The following is a 23,199-nucleotide window of genomic DNA, read 5'->3' as shown; positions in this document are numbered from 1 at the left end:
GACACAAGAAGTCTTTCATAAGATGCCACACCCAGTCAAAATCCAAAAATCCAAAGGCGGTGCTAAGAAGATATCATCATAATAAAAAGGCCAGACAGAGAGAGAGAAAGACAGAAGAGAAAAGAAAACGACAAAGGGGAGAAGGGGGGAGAACGACTGCAGAGCAGAAGAGTGGCGCAGCAGCAGAACAGAGTGAAGAAGAAAGACACAGAGAGAAGCAAGAAAGAAGAATCCAGTGAAGGAGAATAAGCGCAAAGTGTGGTGTGTGAAATAGACAGTGACCGTGATAATCAATACTCAGTAAATTTCCTTCGTGCCAATAGACTCGTAATTGCAACAAAGTGCCTTTCAAAGAAATAAGTTTTATTAGTCCAAGAGCCCAGAAGGTGGAAAATTTATAAGAACCCCTAGCAAAGAATAAACACATATAAGGACACATCAATTTAATTTCTCCCAAAATTTAACTTTTAGATAATTCCAGAGTGAGAACATTCAGCAAGGTAAGAAAGTTTAGATAACTCAGTTCCCCAAATTACAGCCTCCAAAATCGGTGCACGTTACCTTAAGGCTATGTGTGTGTGTAGTAACCACTACCGTCACACGTTTGTCCGCTCCAGGTGGGGGCGGGGTAGGTAGGGGATCGGGAAAGTAGGGGAGACAGCAGCTCCGGGTTCCAGCACACATCGCATGCACCAACAAGTTCATCTATAATTTTATCCCAAAATATCCTTTAATTTTTTGTTTCCTTGGGCTTCATACATCCTCATAGCCTTACCCTAGTTAACATTCATTATAAACTTCAACCTTCTGTAAACACTGTCAAATGCTTCCACCCGTTAATTATTCTTCCTTTCACTATTCGTCAGCAATGTAATACAAGAGTCTCTTCGCACTCCACCTACCATCCTGCTCTCATAACATAAACCTACACATTTTCCTCTGAATTTTCTCATCAGTTTTTTGAAAAGGTTCAAACAACAATAGATCATAACACTTGCTGTCCAGCTATTAACCTAATCTCCACTTTGATCACAAGACTTGAAATGTTCTGACTACATTACCTTCATGACACATCTTCATTTCCTGCACATCAAATTACCATCAAATCTATCATACTCTTCTTCAAGGTCTCAGTACACTGTTCACCACAACAACTGATGCGCACATTCCCTTACTCACTTAACCCTTTAAACCCCTTCGTCAATATGTTTACTATGAAGACCTTTCCACATACACAAACAACCATATACATGCATGTATATTCATACACACACACACACACACACACACACACACATATATAGATATATATATATATATATATATTATATATATATATATATATAATTTTGTGTTTTAAGCTTTAAACTCCTCAATGTGAAGCCATAAACAGCCCACTGAGATAGAATTCGTGATACCTTGGAACCGGATTACACCTGGGAATTTTACTGTAGACGCAAAGCGCACCTACTAAGACCGAGACTCGAACCCAATCCATTATAGGTTAGTATATGGGTTAGTATTTGCAATCAGCTAATCCCCAAAAGCCACTTACTACTCCCTACGCTCTAAATAAAACCGAAGGTACGGTTGAAATTCTATAGTCTATTAATTTGACCCCTCCTTTTACATTTCAGCGTCAATCATCAGCCTTTCGTTCAATAAATCAAGAACGAAGTGGATGAACACGGATAGAGCAATTACGAATACGAAGATACTTCAATCCATTACTAAAGTGAATAGCTTCAAATTACTTGATGTTCGATATCAATGACAGGTGCAAGATATTGAAACTGAAAATTCTCGTCGTCTGCAGACGTCTGTTTTGATAGCTGGCGCTGCACACTGCCTGAAGACGGACGTACTTTAGCCATGTGACCTTAGTAAGGACGGGTAATAAACTAACTGATAACTGTGCACACTCAGTCATGAAGTGCAGTTTATTTTGTAACAGAGATAAAACTGATATTAGTTTCTGTTCTTGGATCATGGTTCTTATGATAAGGCAGAGGAGCAGACATGACTCTGTATTTTTCTGAGACATCCATGAATTCTTGAAAATATTAGATGACTCATTATGTTTGTATAATTAACAATGATAAAACAAACGTTAGGGCAGGTTTAAATGTACTGTGATGAGAAAAAATATGACTTATCTACGATTTCCGGGAACGATCATATTTTCGTAGCTCGTGCTTCGTGAATTCAATTAATCAAACTGATTAATTTGGTCTTCCACTCTGTATTGCAACCATTGTAATTTGCATAAGCTTAAGCAATTACCCTTACAAGGCTTACAACCGAACTTTTACGCACTTTGGCACTTTAATTTTGAACACGGTTTAGAAAGGTTTCGCGTAAAACTTATCTGATTGCACAATAACTTTATTCCTTAAGTTCCGATGTAATTTTCGGTAACTCGGGGAGTAAGCCTGCAACCTACTTTTTTGTTGTTGCTGTTGTTGGGGGGGGCAGAAGACCCCAAAAAGATCTGAAAAAGGTGTTTCGCGTTGAGTTAAGATACAGGAATTTTAGGACGGGATATTTATATAATTTATTTACTAGAAAGAAAATGTAAAAAATGAACAATGTGCATCTTAAACAGCACAGAAAAAATATTTCTAATAAAATGTAACGTATCTTTTAAAATTTCGTTGGTGAAACAATGGGCTATTTGACAATAGGCTATAACACGTAGTAATTTATTTGATGTACTGAATTTAGGGCTATATTTCTTTTCAATTATTTTGTGTTTCCGCTTATAACTGAGAATATATGAAATGTTTAATTTGTGTCCTTTCTATTTAATCCTTGTTGTTTGTACGAGTATTAATTACGAAGACCACTTTGCGTTAAGTTAGGAATATAATATTTACAACTTATGCTTAAGAGGAAAAACGTGCACGCGTCCCGAGTAAGCTGGAAGTCGGATCACGCCTTGTTTTTCCAACTGACCCAAATCCTTCTCTTTACTGATGGTTTCTGAAGAATCAGAGCTAATCTTCTTATCTTCAATACATTTCTTTTCTTTCAAGGTCTTAAAATTCACAAATACAATAACAAAAAAAGCTAATTACTGCAATGTGGATATTTAAACAGCCCTAAATGATTGGCACAGAACACTAACATCTGAAATGGAATAGAATGAAGGCTATTTCAAATCACACATCCTATATGATGTTTTTGGCTAATGCTAAAATTAACTAGGCTGGGATTTTACAATATATATGATACACACACACACACACACACACACACACACACACACACATATATATATATATATATATATATATATATATATATATATATATATACATATATGTTTATAGATAGATATTTTAAATGGAAGCCAGTCTGAGATCAACCAGAATCTGAATGACGCTCAAGGGAAAAATTTTACAGGGAAATTCCTTTTCATTACCAAAAGAGAAGAGAGCTGTCTATGATGTGTCACAAGTGTACTTATATATTGTATAATTGCCCCCACAAAATGGAACCCAAAATTCAGCAAGAGGTACAAAGCTTCTGGTTTGTGCTGAATTATAATGAATTCAATTAATGTCCCCTTCTAGAGACTGTCAGAGAAAAATAAACCTAAGTATGCCACTTTTGTAGTTGGAGAGTTCCTTTTCATTTTCTAGATAATTCAGACGCTTATCAGATATTCAGAAACTGTAACGCCTGAAGTGGTTTAACGTAAATAATTGTTTCTAGAGCTGCATAACCGATAACAAAGTGACCCTCGGAAGACCATATTTGCTATGGACCTAAATCTATTTCTTTTCACCGACGCCCAGACAGTGCGCCACCTCGTTAACACGAAAACCTCATTTCTAAAAGTAGATAAGACTCTAAGACGAAGAAAAGGACAGCAAAATCTGAAAGCCTGGCCTCACTGACTAATGCCAAACTATCCACAAAGAATATTGAATGCATCTTCACATTTATGAGAAAAAGAGTACAGAGGTATAGCAAATCAATTATTTGCTATTACACACACACACACACACACACACACACACACACACACACACACACACACACACACATATATATATATATATATATATATATATGTATATATATACACATACATATTTTAGACATAGAGAATGTAACCATACTGCTGCAAACATATTTTCTCTGTTTTAGTACCACACACCTAAAAAAAAAACTTTAATCCCTTTTCTTTAATTACCTGGCTACTCAATGAACGAAATTAATTCCCTGATAGACGAATCAGTTTACGTCGCGTACGAAACATTACCGAGTCTCATGGAACGGCCATTAATCTGCACAAAGGCAGCAGCTGGAAAGAACTCCTTTCGTCCGACGAGTTTAGTGGGATCTTAAGTACGTATACGGAGCAATGAATCCATGTTACTTTTCGAAGGACGAAAGGACAAAGAGGTGTTCCTTGTCTTCACCGTGCAGGTTAACAAAGGGATTCCTATTTGTCGACAAGGCAGTAACTTAGAAGAGAGAGAGAGAGAGAGAGAGAGAGAGAGAGAGAGCGGGTATCTGTACATCGGTTCCATCCTTCCCTCACTTCGACTCTGGGGCCTCCCCAGAGAGAGAGAGAGAGAGAGAGAGAGAGAGAGAGAGAGAGAGAGAGAGAGAATCTTACTTAAAAAAAAGTTCTATTGCTTTATAAATACTTATGCTTCCTTCAAAGAGAAAGTTGAAACTCTGGCAAAATAATTCTCTCTCTCTCTCTCTCTCTCTCTCTCTCTCTCTCTCTCTCTCTCTCTCTCTCTCTCTCTCTCTCTCTGTTTAAAGTCAGAGCTTTGTCAACAAAGTAAATTTCCGGCAAAATACTACCCCAGTTATCTAGGGATATGATTCTTTCCCCTAAATCACCAGAGGCACGTATCATGATTAAAAAAAATTAGTAAATGGAAAATAATTTTAGTACATCAGTTAAGGTGCATCCAGTGTATCAAGCACTAATTAATTCCGAAGTCTTGATGCATCTAATTCCAAAGTCGTTATTCCTGTAATTCCAAAGCCTTTATAAGCTTAATTCCAAAGTCTTTATGTGTCTAATTCCAACGTCTTTATACGTCAAATTCCAAAGACTTTATGCGTCTAATTCCAAAGCCTTTATTCGTCTAATTCCAAAGTCTTTATGCGCTTAATTCCAAAGTTTTTATGCGTCTAATTCCAACGTCTTTATTCGTCAAATTCCAAAGTCTTTATTCGTCTAACTCCAAAGACTTTATGCGCCTATTTCCAAAGTCTTTATGTGCCTAATTCCAAAGTCTTTATGCGTCTAATTCCAAAGTCTTTATGAATATCTTTATGTGTCTAATTCTAAAGTCTTTATGCGTCTAATTCCGAAGTCTTTATGAGTATCTTTATGTGTCTAATTCCAAAGTCTTTATGAGTATCTTTATGTGTCTCATTCCAGTCTTTGTGTGTCTAATTCCAAAGTCTTTATGCATCTAATTCCAACGTCTTTATTCGTCAAATTCCAAAGTCTTTATTCGTCTAACTCCAAAGACTTTATGCGCCTAATTCCAAAGTATTTATGTGTCTAATTCCAAAGCCTTTATGCGTTTGATTCCAAAGTATTTAAGAGTATCTTTATGTGTCTAGTTCCAAAGTCTTTGTGTGTCTAATTCCAAAGTCTTTATGCGTCGAAGTCTAAATTCAAGTACAAAAGATAAAGATTTGTGTAAATATGCTTGAAAGTCCCACTCTGCTTCCATTTTCATTTCACATAACCTTTATGATTCAAGTGAGAAGAATAAATAAGACAAATAAAAAGAAGTTTGATAAGTGTTTACTTACTGCTATTAGAAAAGAGACGAAGACGACGAGGGAGAGACCCCGGAAGGTGCTCCTGGAATGGAAGAAAACGTTCATCAGCAAAGATATTATGATGTCAACCATTATATATATATCAACCAAATTATCCAAATTCGTGAGTAATATCGTTACATGAAATTAATATTCTTAAAAGCTAAATACTAAAGTACATACCATAGTGTCACGAAAAAAAGATTTTTCAGTTATTATTCAAAACGCATACCGTTTTGTTTTGTTTTGTTTGTTTGTATGAAGTTTTTACGTTGCATGGAACCAGTGGTTATTCAACAACGGGACCAACTTCTATCACCAAAAAATACACATCTCTCACCCCACAACGGAATGCCCGAGAATCGAACTCGCAGCACCGAGGTGGCACGCCAGCACCATACCTACCACGCCACTGAGGCGCTTACAACCAATGCCTTCTTGAACTGACAAGGCCTGAGAGATTCAAGCATGAGTCATCACCAGTCGTCCTAGTCTCGCCGTGCGTTTCCATTCACAACTTTGTATTTTTGGTGGCATTTATCAGTTATTTGCTGAATGTATAATTTTTGTGTAAGTTAATTATGTTTTACAGTCTTTTGCATTATCAGTATCCTCTGGACCTGGTTATTATGATTAAATATAAAGGGAATTCAGTGCAGAAACAGTAATGAGAACAAAAAAGTTTATTCACAGAAATGAGTATATAATACATTATTTTACATAGAAAGGAGGACAAGAGCACAAAAATGGTGACAAAAGATGCCTCTCTCTTTTTGAATTTTTTCTATGCTATGCCCAGCATCACAATCAGAAAGGACAGTGAGTGAAATGTCCGTGGCCAAATTCCTTTGATACATCGATTGTATAAAATCAGGATACTGTGACAGTTTATCAATGGTTATATAGTTAAACAGAATTACGTTTACTACAGATTCATGTTTATACCCTGAATGTAACTGTTATTGTCTGCTTATACCCTGAATGTAACTGTTATTGTCTGGTAAGCTATCTTTTGTTTCTTGGCAAGTAAGTAAGTCTTTACAGGAGCTACACTTAAGTTTTTTCACAACAGCATACACACAATAGCCGGCAAGGTATGTTATAACCGGGAAAAGATCCATACATTTATCAATATCATCTTGACTGACATCAATATAAAAAAAATCGTTATTTCCGGACTCCTGATTATTCATGCCCTCCCAGTTCGTTTCTTCGAAAATTTTCAGTTCGATGTTTTTATTATTAAAAGTTATTCTAAGAACAGACATTAACCTCAGTTTTTTTTTTCACACTCAAACACTTGTCGTAAGGAAATGTTGTAATTGCAGCCAGCAAGTCGACGATATTTACCAAATCTATTTTCAAGTTGATCGGTTTGAAATTTTCCTGGTAAGACATATTTCATTTTTAATTTTTCTACACAGTATTTTCTTATTTCTATCATTGCATTAGTTGTGTGTTTTAAGGCAGTGAATGTTTCCCTACTCAACTTTCCACCAGTTTTAGTCATATTATTCTAGAGATCTAACCAGGAATGGAATTTCTGTAGGAAAATGTACTTCTCGTCATTTACATTATATGTTAGTGGAGTTGGGCCCATTATTGTAATTCCCTTTACAAAGGGGAACAGAACATCTGTGGCATTTTGTCTGGAGTTACAGCGTGTTCTGGAAACTTCTTCGCCCGATTTAAGTATAACACTAGAAAGGTCATTGGAGATCGGAGGTTGCCAACTAGTAATGTCTCATTAGATGGCCTCAGAAATAGTACCCACAGCAATGCAAATTAAAAATAAATGGTTGAACAGTTTACAAAATCTGAAAGTTGCAAGTACTGAGTTTTCTTTAAAAGTCATCAGCAATGACTGATAATGTATTTTATAATCATTTGTGTTAATAAACTGTTGTTTCTCATCATAACTTCTGCGCTGATTTTCCACCATTATGCAGCATATTTAATCATATTAACCAGGTTTAGAGGATTATGATGTTGTTAAAGACTGTGAAATATAGTTATCTAACATAGCAATTAGATACTATAGATAAAAAGTAATAAATAACACCAAAAATACAGAACTGGGAATGGTAACTTATGGCCAGGATAGGACGACTAGTGATGATTCATCGCTCTATTTTGACTGATCGCACAGGCCTTGTCAGTTCAAGAAGGCATTGTTACAACGCATGCAGTAAACAATATACTGATACAGGAAATTATGGTTTTTTGGCGTTTTACTTTCAGACTCAAACCTCGAACAACAGAAATAAGGAACAACGAAGAAAGAGGTGTTTAAAGTCTCTCTTCATTGCTCTATCAAGAAGCTCAAAGACAAAAATATGGGAGATCTAATATTAATGTTCTTGAGGACTATGATAATTACTAACCAAAAGCAGCGATAACAGTCATGATTTTAAGTCATTTACAAAAAATCTTTCACTAGATTTATAAAGGCAAACAACAAATAGCATCGTTCAAAGAATAAGGGTAACATTATTATTCACGGTGTAAATCTATGGAAGCAAAAAGCACACAGAAACAGACACACTATATATATATATATATATATATGTTTTATATATATAATATATTTATATATATATATATATATATATATATATATATATATATATATATATAATATATATATAGGTTCATATACTTTTCGTTAAATGAATTCCACGGCGAAAATCCTGGCCAAGCATTCACGCATGATGAATTTAGAATACTTCTAAACTATCACAACTCTATATAAAATTCTGGAAGAATAGTAAATCATTCCGTGCAATTAATTTTTTTTCAAGAGCTGGCGTTTAAAATCTGAAAAATTTATAAAATTCCAACCTTTTTTTATTCTTTCGAGTTAAACTTGGAGAGAATTCTTCCAAAACCAACACGGGCATATAAGACTGAACCTACTCATTAAGCCCTCTTAGGGCATCCTAAACTAAAATGACTCACTTAAAGGGCCCAGGTAAGAGGGTAGGGATTAAAAAAAAAAAAAAGCATTACCATCGCTTCGCCATAAAGGGCAACAGCTACCTAATATGGCGCCAAAAACTGGCGCAGAACTCTCAAATGATCCGTTGTTCGTGCTCGATGACGTCCCCAGGCGCCCACTGAAGCATTACGGCATCATGCGATGGACACCTAGACTCATGTTTCCCCTCCAAAATGGGCCCTCTTTTTCTGACAGAACACTCAGCAAGTCCATTTTAGTCATTTATTGCCCCAGGAAGAGAAGACATCAATCACCAGATTACTATGTTAAGGAAGCGAACGGGAGGAATGTAATGGACTATGGGTCCAAGATGGTACTAAGTGGGACCCATGGCCCTATGCCCGTATACGTGGCAGAATTGACTAGGCGGAATCCATGTACAACTATGTCAAAAGAAATGTCTTTATACTTCTGCTACAGAACATCCGATATAGTGTCTTCTTTAAAAAATAAAATAAAATTCTAACTACTTTATTTATCAACAATATGAATGCAATATGTTTATTTAAACAACTCCAAGGGCATAGCAGAGAATACTGATCGCTCCATATTTAAGGAAGATTGTTGTACACGTGTGTTTGAGAGAGAGAGAGAGAGAGAGAGAGAGAGAGAGAGAGAGAGAGAGAGAGAGAGAGACTAATTCAAGAAATCCCACGTGGAATACAACGCTGTATCACCACAAGCATCTTGATGGCAACAATAAAACTCAGTGCCTTGTAAAAAAAAAAAAAATACTCTGAACCAGTCAACAGAGCGCTGAGTTTTAACTTACTGTGTTGTAGCTATAAAAATACTGATCATTTATTATTTCATGCTTTTGTTTAATTCTCCGCTTTCTACCTAATTTTCTTAATAAAGACTACATTATCGCGAAAACCATATACAAAATATTTTTGAAGTCTCTTTGATGGTAAGCTGAAAATCTGCTTGAGCAAGTAATATTTAATAACAAAAGTATATTATATATACATATAAGTATGTATATTATATATATATATATATATATATTATATATATATATATATATATATATATATATATATATATATATATATATACATATATATACATATATAAATAAAGAAATAAATATATATATATATATATATATTTATATTATATATTTTGTGCGTGTGTGTGTGGAAAGAATGAGAATGTAGACTGGTTAAAAAAATGTATAGTATAAAAATCATTGGATAGACAGAAATAAATGCGTATTAATTTAGGGCATTAATATCTGGCAGGAGTGGGAATTCATAAAGACAAGGATGTTATGCGTGTTATGTATAGCAGATTTCGGCCAGGTGATGATGAGAGTTCAATGTAATTGTGTCAAACAGCCAATGATGAGGAAGTTTTCTTCACGGGGTTCATCCACGAATCAGCAGTTGAAATGCTGCCATGTCTCCTGCATTGTTCACTGGTGGCGAAACAGTTTAATATCATTCCCACACACACACACACACACACACACACACACACATATATATATATATTATATATATATATATATATATATACATATATATATATATTTTCCAGTACAATCCTTTAATATCTAATTCGCTCTACCTCGGAATTGACATATTTTCATATATGTAAACCGAAGAGGAATTTTTTAGTTGATAACAATTTCGTGCTCTCGTGGATCGAACCACCGTCCAGCAGACAGTGACGAAATCAAGAAGACAGTGACGTTATCGATTCGGTTAACCAACTAAAAAATTCCCTTTCGGTTTACATATATGAAAATATATCACTTCCGAGGTAGAGCGAATTAGATATTAAAGGACATTTGTAGCTCGAATAATAGATATGAATCATGGTGATGTGATAATTATTCATATATATATATATATATATATATATATATATATATATATATATATATATATATATATGCATTTATAACAATTTTGTGCTCTCGTGGGATCGAACCACCGTCCAGCGCTCTACCTCGGAATTAATATATTTTCATATATGTTTAACCAAAGGGGAATTTTTTAGGCTATAATAGATTTGCCGGCTGACATGCACGAACCATCTACACCTTCAAATCCAGGATGACAGTGAAGCCTTAACCCACTCCACCAACGCAAGAGGATATAAGTTTATGCCGCCTCCCATCTCAAATACCTGTCGCACTCAGGTATTCATAGTTTTGGAGACTGCATCGAACCTCCTCGTCCTCGGTAGCGTTGTAGTGGATACGTGCTTCAAAAGTATCCCTCAGGAGAGATAAAACATGCCTCCTGCTTATGTGAACTCTCTCGAGAGACTGAGAGTTTCCAGCCCTGTGATTGGCTTATCAACAGCCAATCAGGAACATCGTAAGGGAATGGCCTAGACATCAGATGCACGGTTGATGCGAATCTACTATAGCGCCTGGTGGTTGGCAACCGTAGGCCGGCGTTGTTTGAACCGTAATATCATCGTTATTTTTCATCGCAAAAGAAAATTAAGAGCATATTTGGAATCCTCGTGATTAATTTTAACAGAGTAATGCTCTCTTTATTTTCTCTACGAATTATAATAAAGAAGTCAGCATGGCTTGATACCCGGATTAAAACACGCCAGGCTGGTAACCATCCCTTATGAAACCATATGGTCCGACTTTGGTTCAATTCGGCCAAGTAGTTTCGCTGTCTACAGCGAATATACACACATAGGCCGCCCATCAGCTTTATATATAAGAGATATATATATATATATATATATATATATATATATATATAGATATATATATATATATAATATATATATATATGTGTGGTGTACATATATATATATATATATATATATATATATATATATATATATATATATATATATTATATATATATATGCATGTGATTACCAACGATGAAATGTGCCATATCAGTTACGTCCCATTGGTAATTGAGACATTCCAGAGTAATTCTGGTATTAACGCTGCTTGGGAGATGGTAATTAAGCCTAGCTACATGAGCCTGTAGGACGATCATTATCGCCAGTTTAAATAAACAGTCAAAACAGACAAAAGCAATGTAAAGTCTTAAGAAATAAGTTGTGAAATAAATAATTTATTACATGATAATTCTACTTTAGAGATCAGTGACAACAAACCTTTGAATATGTTGGCACTGATGCAAAAGTGTTATATATGTTGCTGAACAAACAAACTGAGGTGATGAAGGCACAACCTTACACTTAATGGTCAGGGTATTTCTTGCCTCAGTAAATCTTGCATTTCAAGAACAAGGTCTGGGCAAGAAGTAGCAATCCAGAGAAACAGAATGTGACCCTTGCATCGGCACCTCTTGTTCAACATTAGAGAGTCTACTCCTTATGTAATAAGGGTCTGGAGATTAATCACATGATGGGGCTGTCACCACCCAACCATCAACACATGTTTCGGACGCACATATATCCGGGACCAGGTGTCAAGTGTGGCAGCAAATAACACCGGCTTCCATCTTGGGCACCAGCTGCACGCCTCAAACTGACCCCTTGTGATGAGGTCTACATCGAACACTGAAACCAACCATCTGTCCTTGGCTCTACCACCTGACTTCTGCAGTCGTAGCATCGTCACTCCGATTTCGTAAAGCTATTAGGTGGATGATTGATTAGAGAGAGAGAGAGAGAGAGAGAGAGAGAGAGAGAGAGAGAGAGAGAGAGAGAAAATGAAAAGTCCTATCTCTAAATCCCCCAATCCCGTAATACAATGTTTGAAACTGGTTTACACTTCTCTGATCAGTAACCAGTTGAATTTCTAGCAGCAAATTACATGTAAGTTCAGCTTTCAATAATTAAACAAATGAAACTTTCCCTAAACCCTTACAAAGAACAACCAAGATTACAACAAAATTCCAATTAGCTTTATTTACTATGTCTCACGTCAAGAATGATTTGATAAATTCTGATTACAATGCAATATATGATTTAGACATAATACGGGCTCCTATTAAGGCGAGAAGTCAAGCAATCTTTTTTGTTTTATGACACAATCTGCAAGATGTTTTTGCTGGGATTTTTTTGTCCATTGTAGATATTCTTATTTCATTTTCGCAATTACTTGACAAACTACCAAATTTAGCAATATTTTTTCTAATACTTAATTAAAAAAACTGCATGCTTGTCTCCTACATAGGTCACACAACAGAATTTGGTTTGTTTAAATATATTTATACAATTCAAGACCAAATGTGGTTACTTTTGCAACTGACACTAACAGCTGGTATCATCCTTGAAGGACCTCGCAACTGCCCTAATCGTTTTTTCCCTGACTTCGACTAACGGCTCATAAATAATAAACTCGAGGCATTGGTGCCTTCCTTGAAATATCCATCACATCCAAGGGGTTAGTGAGGACACCACATCGCGGACGCTGACGGCTGAAGTTAAAGGGTAAATGCCCGTGGGCTATTTCGGGTTACTGACCCGCAAAACGACAAAACACCTTTTTCGGTTACTCGGGGAGTAAGCCTATAAACTACTTTGTTGTTAAGGCTAACAATTTCCGGTAATCTATAACAAATTTTACCAGACTCTCTTGAATTTCCTTTTCAAAATCCTGACAGTAAAGATTCGAATGTTTTATCTTAACAATTATGCTCTTTAGTCGTAAGAAACCATCTACTGTTCAATGCACCGATTAACAAATATGGCAGATTGACAAGGCAAGAAATTTTGAATGACGAAAATAACACAAAGTCTTCGCTCTAAACTGTTGATGAAACCGATGTGTCTCATAAAGAGTTGTTTTTTCTAAGGCTGAATATCTTCAGAAGGGGCGTTCTTCATTAGCATTCATTTGTATCATTCATAAGTTAGAACGAGAGAAGTCTGTGAAATTTGCATTCATTGAGATAAGCCTGTGCTATCACTGGCCGCAACAAAGGAAAAAGCATGTAATGTGCAGCAAAATGAACCGCTCTTCAAATCTAATTTATAAACCACTAGATGCACAACAACTCATCTGAAGATCAACTATTGTATGACTAAGAAATGCCGACCCTTAAGAACAAAGAAATCCTCAAATTAATGGTTTTATAGTCCTTACTTACAGTAATACGTCACGTGGATGAAAAGACAAGAAAATTTGGCGCCGCTACCAAAGCATAAAAAGTCTAGCAGCCCCGATATGAAAACAATTCAGATTTATTATCAATCTTCACTATCACTATGGTTAAGTTTATCATGTTCGTCAGAATTCATTATTGTGCGTTCTCACTTTCTATGAAACTTGCTTAGCAGATGTTGAAAAAATCTGAGGGGAAAAGCAACCGAAATATTCATGTCAAAAAAGTTTAAACTCATCAAACACCCAACAACCGCCCCCTCCACCCACAAAAAAAAAAAAAAAAAAAAAAAAACGCAAATCTGTTACAACATAAAGAACCTTAAACAATTTCAACTATCATCTCTCTATTAGTATATGTTTCTAGACATGTCACCTCAAGGGCTGAGCTGAAAAAGAGTTTCGGTGGCTGATTTGAGGCAGTTTCTAAAAGGATTCCGGGAATAGTGAAAACTAACATGAACTTCAAAGCTGTTATTCTACAGGATTTTCACTGATGATTTCAAATGACAGATTTTATGATTCAATCGGCATGGTGAGGCCTACTTAATGCCGCATTTCAACAGATATCTAGTTATATCTTTTTCCCTATTCAGAATAATACCAAAATAGAGCAGTAAATAAAAGGCAATAAAGACAAGCGTGCTTTATAAAACAACATTAGAAAGAAAAGGCGGTCAACATAAAATAAATACTATGCGATAGTTGAGAAAAGTACCCTAAAGTTTGCTCATTTTTTAAAGGCCTTTATAACCCTGTATGTTATAATCTCAAACCATTGACTCTTTAAGAAAGCATAATGCTTAAATATAAAAAGTGACTGACTAGCCGATTAACTTAGACCCTATTTAAAATTCAATGTTCCCAAGTAACAATATAGTTTAAACGAATCAGAATTCTTTAGCACATTATGCATTCAATACACCAATTCTTATAAAAACGGGCCGGAATGCAGTCAAAACTGCTGATTAATGATTATATATAATATATATATATATATATATATATATATATATATATATATATATATATATATATATAATTGTGAATACATAAAACATGAGAGAGAGGGCGAGAGAGATTCTGTTTCACTGGCGCTACATATAACATCAATGGTCATTGACCCCTGAATAAAAAGGGTGTCTGAAGCTGAATATGCTCAGGCTAAAAGTCAATGAAACAGAAATAGCACTCAGGTGCCTAAAAGAAAGAGAATTTGGACTTTAGAAAATAAATGCAAATTAGGGTTTTCGTGATAAGGATAAATTCTAAAAAGCTACAAATTCTGAGCAAACGAAAACGAGAGGTGACGCGACACACAAAACGAGGATCCATCAGTAAAGAAAGGACAAGAATGAAGGCAAGGAAAGTGGGAAAGCGAAAGAAACCGACCAATGAGGCGAAGATGATCAAGTAAGAGATCAAAGAAAGTTGAAAACAAGAAAGCGAGGAAACAAATGCAAAGGAGAGTTGCCGGGGTGAGGCCCAGGCCTAGGGATCAGTCTGTCCAGGACAGCTGTGACGGACGAAGAACATGACTTGGTATAAAAACCTTTTACATGGAGAAACTCTCAAAGCCATATCATGTTCCGCTTGGTGCTCACACCACAACTACTCCTACTCCATTCCTTTCCTCCTTCCTCATTCGTTTTGCATTGCTTTGCTTTGCTTTGCTTTGCTTTGCTTTACCTCTTACACCATTTCAGGCTTCCCTGCAACAGGTATGGGAGGGGTCCAAAGGCATGAATGCATAAGTGAACACAGGAGAAATAGATCACTACCCATTGTGCATACGTACTCACAATACATATATACATGCATACACACACACACACACACACACAATATATATATATATATATATATATATATATATTATATATATATGTGTGTGTGTGTGTGTGTGTGTGTGTGTATACACATATGCACCTGTAAATGTACAAAGCTAGCATATTTTGCAAAATGGTTCCAAGCGAGTGTGAATCTTAGACAGACAAAAGTACCATCTGATTACTTCTCATCCCCCCCTTCCCTCTCTCGAAAAATAAAATGAGGTCGGGGCTCATTCACGAAAGTCTTTTGAAATGTCTACTAATTCTACTCGTCTCCTAAAGGCTTACATAAGAAAACCCGACTTTCGCCTTAAATAGGTTTGCCTAACAAGAGACGACCATACCATTCGGAGCAATAACATCCAAGCAATTAATTAAAGGCTGCTTGAAGGAAGAACAACGACCCCCATCTACTGACGAAGAATGACTCAAGCCTGAATGAACAGAAGGCTTTGAAACACACACAGGTGCTCACCATTCTCTCAACCAATTAGAATTTATTGCAGCTCAAATTCAAACTCATGCTGTAACCAAAGAACATCATAAATTATTCATATATTATTTTTCTTCAATGAGCTTATTTTTCCAGGGCATCTCATGTCATCAACAAAGACAACTACACCACTATTAGAATTACAGTACAATTGAAAAACGATGGGTCAGCTTTCGGTGTGTTTTCTGCGTTGCTCGTTTTGTTTGTTTGTATGGTGTTTTTACGTTGCATGGAACCAGTGGTTATTCAGCAACGGGACCAACGGCTTTACGTCGAGAGGATCATACTTCTGTGTTCTCCACTTCCAAATGACCTCAAGATGTAGGTTTGGACTTCAGGACGAAAGGATTGGTAGTTAGAGAAAGAATGCTTGCTGCAATTCATGAATGGATAGCTACGTGTTAGTCTGTAGGTCGTGACACGTGTTATTATTTGGTGCTAAGGTACATAATAGGATCATAAATAATGATGCTAATAGTACTTAAATCATCATACGAGTCAAAATTGTAAAGAACTAAAAAAAAAAAAGCCGAAAATTTACCTTTGACGGCTTTTGCCCTTCTTAGTTTCCCATTCTTGCTAATATCAAAAGGTTTTCAGTAATGAATGACTATAAATGCTGAGTAACTTATAAAACAATAAATATAGTTTGAGATGATATTCCACTGCAAAAATGTAAGCAACACCGACAGATAAACACCACACAAAAACTACTAAATAACACATGACTGGCAACATGATATGTGAAATAAGGCTGCGTGAAACGCAAACTTTCGCTTCAAAGAACCTTAATAAGAAAAAAATTGAAAGTCATGTATACTTTACTTTGCAATTTCCCACGAGGTAATACAAAACCGAGAGACGAAGAGGGAAACGCTACAAGAAATTTGCTTCAAAAAGATTGAACCGACCAGCTTTTTAATCCTCGGATTTCTTGCCAGACAAAGACGTTTTAAAAAACCTGGTCTCGACGTAACGGAGACACGTCTCTTCACGTCAAGTGATGGCGTTGATGGTTTTCTCGAAGGCACTTGTGGTTCTAACATCTGCTGACCTACAAACAAGAGACTCTTCCGAGGCTGCTTGAGGGTCGAGGAGGCTGGGAAGGTCATTCGAGACGAGAACGATGATGAAGATGATGCTGACCGTCCAGGAAGGCAAATGAAAGGGAAGCTCGATTATACTAAATTACAGTACTGTCACTTTCATGCACGCAACCGCTTGCAATCCCAAGCGTTGGAGGCCGCACTACAGCGCCATAAGAATAGCATCTGTAACCGCGTAAATTACTAAAACGGTCCTTCCTCTGGTCAGCTAACTTACTTATCCTGTAAGGTAATTAGACTAAAAATCAAGAGGCTCGTTCATGACGATGCTAAATGTTACCGGAACGTGAGAGCCTCATCTTTCGAGTTCGTTATTACTTCGTCGGACTGACAAAGGCGCCCTGAAAGAAACCTTGCTGTCGGAATCTCACACAACAAAGGAAAGACTCGGGCGAGATTCGCTTCTTCTCCTCTCCTATGCAATTAGGCAGGAAAGGTATTAGCTCTCCCTTTCTTCTCAGAAATTGAAGTGAAAAGGAGGAGCTTGCGATTATGGAGAAAACGTGTTTTTCTGTCCTCAGGAACGCACACACACACACACACACGCACACACACGCACACAGACTGCAATTACTTACTTGGAAAATACCAAACTAAATCCTGCCTAAGATGAATGAACACTGCGATTTAGCGGAGAAAAAGACGAGGAAAACAGTTTAACTATTAAATAATATAACCTCTTCTTTTTATTTCCCTCAGATGAGTAGTTTGGTAACAAAGTTATTCATGGTAATGGTTAAAATACTCGAATACCCACACAGGCATTTAAATGAAAAAAATAGTTTCTTTTTCCGTCAAGTTACGTCACTGGTAGTTTTTCGCCCTCACTACAATTTTGTGTCTGAAAGGAAATCTTCAGAAACGAGAGAAAAAACTAGAGGACAATACGATGAAGGATTTTAAACCGGAGTACCATGTGTTCCAATAGTACATCAATTACCTATCTTAAAATAAGGAACACTTGATCTTTCATTTATCAATGATCGTTATTTTTTCTTCCGTATTGTATATGTAACATGCATCTCTCTCTCTCTCTCTCTCTCTCTCTCTCTCTCTCTCTCTCTCTCTCTCTCTTTTTCTCTCTTTCTCTCTCTCTCTCTATATATATATATATATATATACTTATATATATATATATATATATATATATATATATATATATATATATATATATATATATTTTTAAGTCTCTTCATTCACTTGAAGTGAGATTAGTTGTGTGTCAGTTATGTCAGCAATGGAATCGAATGTATCACTGTAATTATTTAAATGAGCACTCTCTGGAGTTCAAGCTTTACAGGTAGTCAAAGCAAAGCTCAGAATATAAAGTACTTCAGTTAAAAAGCGAGAGAAGAAAAAGGAACCACTAAATACCAACTGAGGTAACTCAACCAGCAAAATATGATGATGTATATACATTACCAGTAATGCAAGACAGAAATACTAAGCCATGATGCATATAGTTTTGGGGTAATGTTTGATCGAATGGCATCGTGGGAACGGAAAAGTACTTAAGCTAGAGCTCGCCCTTCAATTTAACTACGGGCTGCTCTATGAGCAAGAGCCCGTGCTGGCATAAGGCCAGCTTAATCTTAAAAAACAACATTACATTTAAATAAGTGAGCAAAGCAGGGGCATAAAAATGATCAACCAGACAGTACCCAGTCGACTTGAAATTGAACCCGAGAATGACGTCATTCTGGAACAGATCTAATCAGGCTGACGTCCTTCATCTTTAATGTCCAGAACGCGAGGGGGTATTAATCATCACGAACAGAGAGAGAGAGAGAGAGAGAGAGAGAGAGAGAGAGAGAGAGAGCCATAAGTATCATAATAAAAAGGGGAAGACGTCATTCTTTCGACCGGCATGCCCTTACGCAAGTCGATCTAAGGCTGAAATATGGCGCTACATGGGACACAACTGGCCAAGATGATTTCAGGAGCGCGTCACCGCCATTTTTCAGCTCTTCCTTCTCTAGTTGATCATGTGTTGACTCTAAGGATTACGGATGGGTCAACGCTGCACGCATGCTACATAAAGAACTGCATTTTTTTGTTGTTGTTGTCTGGTATGACCTAAGTGTCCAGTTGTGAGAAGGGTGATGGGATATTTACGTAATGGTCGTCTTAAGTTATGCATGGTAGATAGCTGTCGATAAATTAATCTTTTTCTTTTATGAAGAATCGCTGACATATGTGAAGGCGAGAAAGGATCTAAACTAATTTCATATACTGGTCCGTAAAAATAAAAATAAGAAAAAGCTGCTTCCCAACACTTGAAAATACACGAACCCTCAATGTCTAATCTGCCTATATCAATACAGCCTTTTAAGCCTGTAGGGTGACTATGCACGTCACTTCGTCAATATGAGCGGTCTGAATTTCTGTTTTAATACAAAAATCAATGAAGCAGCAAATAGTGTCGTTATCCAAAGCAGGCCAGAGTTAATGAGGGGGATCGGAATATGACATGGAATGACGCTAACCCAGAAGGAAGTGGCTGAACCGTCTCTGCAACTTACTGACCATACGACATTCCAAGGGATATTCCTTTGTGCCTCCGTTTGAAAAACCACAGCCATCGTCAACTTCAAAGAGCATTTTTAAGTGCCTGTGTGAATAAAGTACAACCATTGCCAATTTCAAAGAACATTTTAAGTGCATCAAAATATCTTCCGGATGAATTATTTATACCTACGGCAATTATGCCTGATCTCTGCTGAGTATATATTGTTTAAAGACCTTCCGGAATGCTGAAACACCGCCATCTTGAATTCAAATGGCGGTGGCTGAAAGCACGCAGCTAATGTTATAGCTCTGATATTTTCGTCCTGAAACAATTTATGCTTTCAGTTTGACGCACAAACGACTGACTACAATAGTAGGTTTATTTGTTTCAGATTATTCATTACTTTCGTTTAGTACAATGAATTCCGATCGAAAGGTCCTGATTCCCAGTATGGCTGATATCTTATTTGTTCCTCACAACAAACATTATATCCCCACGAAAGGATGGTAGTCTTGTAGGTTATCTCGTTAGTCCATCTTTACACGCCAAGCGACAACCACCCAATACAAACTACTTCCCGTACCAACAAACTATTATTCATGACAATGCAAACTGGAAGTAAGTGCGTGGATGGACTATAGACCCCTAAGGATATAAGCAGTTTCAAATACCTTTATGAGAACTATTAGAAAAGATAATGATAAAACCAGAAATCAATTTTTTATGTGCATTCGTCCAGCGATGAATTTAATCTTTACCAATGAGTAAGAAGCAAGTATTCAATAAAGTGCTGAAGTATTTGGGAATGGAAGAAACATAATTACGGCATTTAAAGATCGGTTAAAACTAAGAAATTTGGATTCTAGATCATTATCTTCAATCAGGATGAAAAACAGGCATAATTTCCTATTTGCATTTGATCATAATACCAGAACATCTAAAAAATAAGTTAAGACCTTAAATAAATACTTCTGGCGATCAAGAAGTCAAGGCAGTCCCTTTAACTCATCCATAAATATATATCTGACAAAAACTGCTTTAAATTCCATGCACTGCTCTCTCTCTCTCTCTCTCTCTCTCTCTCTCTCTTTCTTCTCCAATGTACTCTTTAGAATCAAAAGCATTTATTCAATTTTGTCTAATTACAGATAATGACAAACCTTACTACCGTCCTACATCGCAGTTACTCTCTCATGCATATATGCTTGTTAAAGCTACATATCCGCCTTTTATTGGTTTTACCAGAGGTCTTTTAGTATTGTGTGTTCGATTTTTATATAACAGCTTCCCCTTTTTTATACACCTTTAAACGTATTTATTGCAATAATGGGTACTTTGATACGTTTAACAATGGTTTGAAACATACAGCTCCTTATAAAAGGAAAACCTTAGCCTTCTAAAATGTAAAAAGTCGGGTTACTTTGACTCTGAAAAAATGTTAAAAGGCATTGCCATCAAATCATGAATTTCATTTAGAAAACCATTTAGACTTTTCTTTATCCTTATTCGTTGATCCAACTCCCCACTACCATAAAAAAAAAAACTCTACAAAGATGAGAATTCCCAAGACTTTGGAAGTGTATCAAAATCTGTAAAAGTAGTCTGCGTTTTAGTTCCTGGTGGTAAATTACGTTAGAAATGCATTGAAATGGTAAAGCATATTATACAACACATATAGCGTATTTAAAAGAATGCGGTTCGTTTGGCATCATTAAGGAATAAGCTTCGAAGGCTCTATTGTGTAAACAAAAATAAACAGACAAAAAACAATACATACACGAAAATTTAATATGGTCATGGACTTGTAATAACTTCTGAAAAAGAAGCTTAATTTTCTTTTGCCAGCGGGAATGCTCATATTCTGTGCTTGGTTTTGGGATGGAAGGATTATGCCACCGGAAAAAAATTGTATCGGTACATGAAAAAAAAAAAAAAAATTCGACGTAAGCCATGCTTGCGACTTCAAAGACATCCCGATCTTTGATTGCTGTATGCACTTAAAATTTCATTTGAATAAATTTCTCTCCAGATATGTAAAAATCAGCCAATCGATAATACCTACGATGGTTACCTGTGCCTTTCGTTTACAATAAACCATGAACATGCCACGAACATTCTTCAAACTATGAAGGGAAATTGATACGAGACTCATCTCTAATCAATGGACATTTTTACCCTCTTCCCATCTGATATTTTCTGAATATTGTTCTCATGAATATCATCCAAGTTCATAGTGTAAGAGCAAGCATACAAATAAGACTAAGTTGCCATTCAATGATATAACTGGGGTTATGCATATTCAATCAAAGAGCATTTAGGGAAATAAAGACTGGCCAGCTAACATGTACCAAAGTACATGATCCAGGTAATTCATGTCAATGCTAGGTCATCAACTACACGGAGAAGAGGCTCGTTAGTATTTTAAGATGTGTTTGACAGTTTTATAATTCATTACCATTACACTATAGCCTTATTGTTAAATCGAACCCGCAAATATAAAAAGGTTTTAGAAGAAACATTTTGGTATACATCACAGTACTAAGGCAAGTGTTTGATGCTTTTTTTTCATTCCAACTCATGACACCCTTTACTTGGTGTACATGACAGCCACTGGTTAATCAAGATTCCAATTCCATCTCTTACACAAACTCGCAGCCTCTTGTGATAACCACGAACACTGAAATACGGTCTATGCACAAGCCAAAGTACGGATACGGTTTATGAAAACTAGTTTGCAATAATGGCTGTAGATTGCAACACATTATGTGTACTAATGACACACCCATCTTCGAGTACTATATAGTGCTACTATAACTTCAGATCAAGAATGCTTACTGTAAAAATACAACTGGTCATAAAGTGTCTTGTCTCGGCAACCCAGCTGAGACTTTGGTTTAATCAACAAGGTCGTCATCCTGATCTTCACTGTCATATGGTTCTCTGTCACTCAGTCTTGAGTAATTGGAAAAAAAAAAAATAAAAAAAAGACATATCGTCCCTCGTGTTATTTTTTCTAAGCATATCTGTTTTTCTTAAAGTTTCATATTCCGGTTCCATCAATGATGTCGTTCAGTCACAGGACCGATTGCTTTAAATCGGTAGGCAATACCTGCTGCTCGACTTATAATTATAATAGAGTTAATATTTCACACTGGAAAGACGCACCTCGTCCGTATATCCCCATTTCCTCTGTATTATCTATATATTGTTCAGTAGGGTGCTTGTACAACACTTCGCCCATCAGTGGAATTACTATGTACATAAAAGTTCTAGCAATGCAACTAAAAATTTATATTATCTCCGTGGCATTAAATTTTACATGACCAAACATTAACGCTAAAAAAGTTAAGCTTTGTTTTTATATAAGCATGCACGTTTAATAAACGACTCAGAC

General features: G+C 36.2%; 1 protein-coding gene across 7 annotated transcripts in view; it reads right to left on the bottom strand.

Moving 5' to 3' along the window:
• Nucleotides 1-23,199, bottom strand: part of LOC135216681 (papilin-like) — a 382,576-nt gene that overhangs the window by 84,661 nt on the left and 274,716 nt on the right. For all 7 annotated transcript variants that reach the window (XM_064252077.1, XM_064252084.1, XM_064252080.1 and 4 more), the window contains exon 2: nt 5,797-5,848. In XM_064252077.1, the coding sequence (XP_064108147.1) occupies nt 5,797-5,848 (52 nt within the window). The remainder of the gene's footprint in view (nt 1-5,796; nt 5,849-23,199) is intronic.

The sequence above is a fragment of the Macrobrachium nipponense genome, chromosome 6 (assembly GCF_015104395.2).
Source record: "Macrobrachium nipponense isolate FS-2020 chromosome 6, ASM1510439v2, whole genome shotgun sequence".
Lineage (NCBI taxonomy): Eukaryota > Metazoa > Arthropoda > Malacostraca > Decapoda > Palaemonidae > Macrobrachium > Macrobrachium nipponense.
This window is presented reverse-complemented; position numbering and strand designations above follow the sequence as displayed.